General features: G+C 51.8%; 1 protein-coding gene and 1 long non-coding RNA gene across 7 annotated transcripts in view; one reads left to right on the forward strand and one right to left on the reverse strand.

The window, feature by feature from the left end:
* The window catches only part of LOC130519760 (uncharacterized), a 688-nt gene extending 266 nt beyond the window's left edge, over positions 1–422 (forward strand). Inside the window, exons 2-3 of the long non-coding RNA XR_008948463.1 lie at positions 84–125; positions 228–422. This is a non-coding gene — a long non-coding RNA (uncharacterized LOC130519760). The remainder of the gene's footprint in view (positions 1–83; positions 126–227) is intronic.
* Positions 1–3,913, reverse strand: part of arhgap27l (Rho GTPase activating protein 27, like) — a 10,117-nt gene extending 6,204 nt beyond the window's left edge. For 2 of the 6 annotated variants that reach the window (XM_057023304.1, XM_057023302.1), the window contains exons 1-8: positions 3,616–3,913; positions 2,239–3,074; positions 1,788–1,976; positions 1,568–1,675; positions 1,324–1,479; positions 959–1,027; positions 716–787; positions 429–656 (exon numbers count right to left, since the gene is read on the reverse strand). In XM_057023304.1, coding sequence (XP_056879284.1) covers positions 429–656; positions 716–787; positions 959–1,027; positions 1,324–1,479; positions 1,568–1,675; positions 1,788–1,976; positions 2,239–3,074; positions 3,616–3,646 — 1,689 coding nt within the window. In that variant the 5' untranslated portion in view covers positions 3,647–3,913. The remainder of the gene's footprint in view (positions 1–428; positions 657–715; positions 788–958; positions 1,028–1,323; positions 1,480–1,567; positions 1,676–1,787; positions 1,977–2,238; positions 3,075–3,615) is intronic. The other 4 variants (XM_057023305.1, XM_057023306.1, XM_057023307.1 and 1 more) reach the window with 4 other exon arrangements.
* Between the last annotated feature and the right edge of the window lie 1,295 nt (positions 3,914–5,208).

Here is a 5,208-nt window from a genome sequence, read left to right on the forward strand (position 1 = left end):
GGTCACAGGAGACACACAGGAGGTCAAGGAGACACGCAGGAGGTCACAGGAGACACGCAGGAGGTCACAGGAGACACGAGGAGGTCAAAGGAGACACGCAGGAGGTCACAGGAGACACGCAGGAGGTCACGGAGACACGCAGGAGGTCACAGGAGACACACAGGAGGTCAAAGGAGACACGCGGAGGTCACAGGAGACACGCAGGAGGTCAAGGAGACACGCAGGAGGTCACAGGAGACACGCAGGAGGTCACAGGAGACACGCAGGAGGTCAAAGGTTCTACAGGTGACATTTGAGTGTCTGGAGTGTGTGTGTGTGTGTGTGAGAGACAATCAAACTTTGAGAACTAAGAGGAAGGTCATCAGAGTGTTACAGCGCCCCCTACAGGCTGCGGTGTAACTGGAGAAGATTCTGGTGTGGCTGGATACCTGCTCAGGGGAGGGTCTTCTGGGCTTCCTGTCAGTGGAGTCAGAGAGGTTCCTCCTGTGGGTCTGAGGCCACGTTGGACCTTTACTGTTTGAGTTGGGAGCATGTTGAACCATCATGTCTGGTTCACTCACATCTTCAGCAACACTGTGTCTCCAGTTCTTCACCTGGACCATCGACCCCTCCTCACGAACTCCATTTCCCATCAGTCTTTGAGGCAATGGTGGAAACTGAAAACAGAAAAGTAAGTCAAGGCTTCCTGGTAAGAACTGTTGGGTTGATTGGTTACCTCCTGAAGCTTCCATTTTGCTCCACTTGCATCAGAGAGATCCAGGTGAGCTCGAGGTATCAGGTGAGGGTTCTGAACGGAACACAGCACAGGTTCACAGGGTTGTGGACGCTCTGTGAAATGCTCTGTCCCGAGGTCCCGAACATGTATTGGTTGGGGTTAGGCTTAGTTGGGATAGTCAGGGTTAGGGTCACTAGCTAAGGTGGTACAAAAGTGCTGCTGAAGGTAGAAAGTGGATGTTACCGTGGTGACGGTGGCCGTGGCGATGCCATCGTTCTCCTCTAAAGGATAGTCCTCCTCTGGCAATGGTGGCTTCAGGGTCACAAGAGGAAAATCAACACTTGTTAATCAGTCATCATCTGCTAGATGAACGTGGAGCTAGCCTGCTGTGCTAGCCCCCCCCCCCCCCCGCAGCGGCGCTTTAGCCTCATCGTTGGGTTAGGGTTAGGGTTAACATCTTCCTGTCTGACCTGGGTTTACTTCCTGTCCTGGTCTACTCTGGGCCTTCAGCATCCTGACTAACACCAGCTTAACAAACAAGTTTTTCACACTTTACTTCACAAGAACTTTGAGAACTAGGCATGCTGGGTAGGGTTTTAGCATCATACTGGACCGCCGTCATGTCTTCCACCAGCTGTGAATCCTGAAGGTAAGGTTGGACACAGTGGTTCTGGAATGGTCCACGATGTGGCTCCAGTCGCTGCATTGTAGAAGTAGAACTTCCCAGAGACCTCATCTGTGAGCTGCTCCCAGCCAGTGGAACCCTGGCAGCAGGTGAGCAACAGCACAGGTGTCTACTCTCTGCCTGACACCTGCTCTGGAATCTACTTCAAACTGGAATCCTGTTTCTACCTGGGAGGAGGTGGGGGAGAGCAGGTCCATGTCCGTGGGTGTGAGGCCAGCTGGGTGGGTTCCACTGGGTACCTGGAAGAGCTCCCCGTCCTCCTGGTCAGGGGACACCTGAGAGCAGTGAAGGAGGTGAGACTCGCATTCCATTTCGAGTCCAACAGTTCTAAATAAAGTTCAGATGACTTTTCCTCTCAGTTTTTAAAAAGCGTCTTCATTTTCTCACCTGACCTCCATCCTGTGGGTTGAGGGTGGGGGTGGGGGTGGGGGTGGGCATCCCTGAAGCCAGTCCCCCTAACAATGGGGGGCGCTCTGGAGGAAGAGTTGGAGGGCTGGAGATCGGAAGAGCTGAGGGCTTCTTTAGGCCGGAAACATTGGCATAGATGGGAGTGGAGACGTCCACTGAGCTGGGGTTCTGTGGGGGGGCGGGTCACAACAGAACATCTGGCTAATGACCATCACAAGTACCCAAGTGTGCTGATCTGCTACTAGTTCCAAAGATTGATCGTTATCTCACACACACCAGCATTCTGTCCTTCACTTCAGAACCACCCAAAACCTGACTCAAACGCCCAGAACCACAACACCTGACAGAACCTTCACAGCACCTGTCTCATCGCCTGAGGACATAGAACGGAATTCTTTGGGTTCTGCTTCAGACCGTGCTGGTCTCTCACCTCTGCTGGTTGTAGCCCCACTCCAGGATTCTCTTGTCCTCTGGTCAGTGCCTCCACATCGAGGTTCAGGTCCTGGATGGACTCATAGATGTGGTTTGAATCCTCCTCCTTGCTGCTCTGCTCCTCTTCCTCTTCCAACTCGATAGGTGACTCTTGATTTTCATCACAGTCTAAAGCTGGTGAGGATGTTCTGTGGGGGGGCACCACGGGTGTCTCTACAGGGATGGGCTGAGTCCGAGTGGCAGAATTGGGATCTGCTGGTTTCCCAGGGACCCTGTGATCTTCTACGACCCCCTCATTGGTCTTTATGTTATAATCCACCATTTTTGATGGCCTGATTTCTGGAACACTAGTTGGAGGGTTGTCAGAAGAATGTTGTGCCAGCATCAAAGTTGAAGGTTCTTGGAAATCCAGTGGGACACCAAATGTTGACATGCGGTTTTCAGTCTTGCGATGAGCCTTGTTGGGATCAGGTCTGAGTCGGATCGTCACCTCATCTCCTGCTTTCAGTTTGTTCCCCGATAGCTCATCCAGAGTCTTTGGAATGGGAACAGGAACTGGGACTGGAACTGGGGCGGGTGCTGTGGTGTTAAGAAGGACATGTTCTGGACTGGGTGGATCTGCAAAATCCAGCAGTAAGGGGAAGTCCGCTGGCAGCTCTTTCACATACTTGGCCGGGATGTAGAATGGCCTGGAGCCTTGGTTGCTCTGGACCTGCCACCAGTGGTCGTTGGTCTTAGACAGCAGGATGTAGCGCTCATTAGGCTTGATAGAGACCAGCACTCCATCCTGACCCTGGTACTTGTACTCATACTCCACCAGAACCAGCCCTGCACCTGCACAACAGAGACCAATGATAAGAGGACAACTACATTATGTTTATAGCATTCATGCTAATTAAGCTAATACTGTTGTTATGTCCCTCTACAGTTATTTGATCATTTCCATAACTGCTAAGTAGCTAACTGCTATGTGGCTACTGGTTCTAATTTGAACATAAGTGCATGTGCAATTGCTTATGTTACAAATTTCTTCAGGCGCTGTGAAGCTAACTGACGGTGATGATACCTAAAATGCAGCTAATGATAATATCATTGCTACTTACTGCTCAATTTTTGGAATGAATTAAAAGAACTGTTCTTTATTGACATGATACCATTAACACGACTACAGCTAATGCTACCATTATCGTCAGTGTTCCACCTTGGCGTGGTCTGCCAACATTAGCATTTTAGGACTAATCCTGGGTGTAATAATGATAGCATCATCGATAATGCTAAGCATCTGTTATCATTGTCACTGCTGAGTTATGTAACTGATAAATCTGACTAAAATGACTGAACATTCATTTTATATAATTTTAGTCAGCGGTATAACCTTTGTTAGGCAGGGATGATGTTGTTGCCATGGTGACGCCCTGGTGAGCCAGTGATGTTGAAGCTGAAGAGTCACAGGTCACAACTCATCCTGAGCCCTTAAAGAGAAGTTACTGTTAGACTAGCGTAAGCTAAGGAAGCGTTAGCCTCATTCAGAAGCTCTTTACAGTCCCAAATGAACTTGTTTATCACGTTAACGAGGACACGAAGCTGCAAGTGGCCGATCATGAAAGAACTGAGAGATTCCTCCAAAAATGTTTGCAATTGTCTCTGGAGAAGAAAGTGGTTCAAGTGCAGATACAGAACAAAAATCTACCCTGTGTTTTTTTAACCAAACATATCCACAAAAAGGCGACAGCTAAAGTTCCGTCTTCCCCTGAGCGCTGAGGTCTCCGTCAGTCCAGGTGGTCACAGGTCCTGCACGGTCACAGGTCCTGCACGGTCACAGGTCCTGCACGGTCACAGGTCCTGCACGGTCACAGGTCCTGCACGGTCACAGGTCCTGCTCCAGCACGGTCACAGGTCCTGCTCCTGCACGGTCACAGGTCCTGCACGGTCACAGGTCCAGCACGGTCACAGGTCCTGCACCGTCACAGGTCCTGCACGGTCACAGGTCCTGCTCAGCACGGTCACAGGTCCAGCACGGTCACAGGTCCTGCACGGTCACAGGTCCTGCACCGTCACAGGTCCTGCACCGTCACAGGTCCTGCACCGTCACAGGTCCTGCACCGTCACAGGTCCTGCACGGTCACAGGTCCAGCACCGTCACAGGTCCTGCACGGTCACAGGTCCTGCACGGTCACAGGTCCTGCACGGTCACAGGTCCTGCACCGTCACAGGTCCTGCACCGTCACAGGTCCAGCACCGTCACAGGTCCTGCACCGTCACAGGTCCTGCACCGTCACAGGTCCTGCTCCAGCACGGTCACAGGTCCAGCACCGTCACAGGTCCAGCACCGTCACAGGTCCAGCACCGTCACAGGTCCTGCACGGTCACAGGTCCTGCACCGTCACAGGTCCAGCACCGTCACAGGTCCAGCACCGTCACAGGTCCAGCACCGTCACAGGTCCAGCACCGTCACAGGTCCTGCACGGTCACAGGTCCTGCACGGTCACAGGTCCTGCACCGTCACAGGTCCAGCACCGTCACAGGTCCTGCTCCAGCACCGTCACAGGTCCAGCACCGTCACAGGTCCAGCACCGTCACAGGTCCTGCTCCAGCACCGTCACAGGTCCAGCACCGTCACAGGTCCAGCACCGTCACAGGTCCTGCACCGTCACAGGTCCAGCACCGTCACAGGTCCTGCTCCAGCACCGTCTGGAGATGCATCTGTAGTCCAGAGGGTCTTTTTCCTACTATGACTTAAATCCCTCAGCATTGTTAAAATGTCCCGATGTGATAAACACACAATAGTAAACCAGAGTGTAACGAAGGTAGGATTAGTCACATGACTACTCTGGGACTGATAACAGATATCTAAAGTTTCGCACCTCAGGAAATCAGGAAGAAATGCCTAATTATGATGTCACAAAGCTTATTTCAAACTTACTCGCTCCACTAATTGGTGTCTTGAAGGCAAATGATACCTGTTGTT

The sequence above is a fragment of the Takifugu flavidus genome, unplaced genomic scaffold (genome assembly GCF_003711565.1).
Source record: "Takifugu flavidus isolate HTHZ2018 unplaced genomic scaffold, ASM371156v2 ctg203, whole genome shotgun sequence".
Taxonomy (NCBI): domain Eukaryota; kingdom Metazoa; phylum Chordata; class Actinopteri; order Tetraodontiformes; family Tetraodontidae; genus Takifugu; species Takifugu flavidus.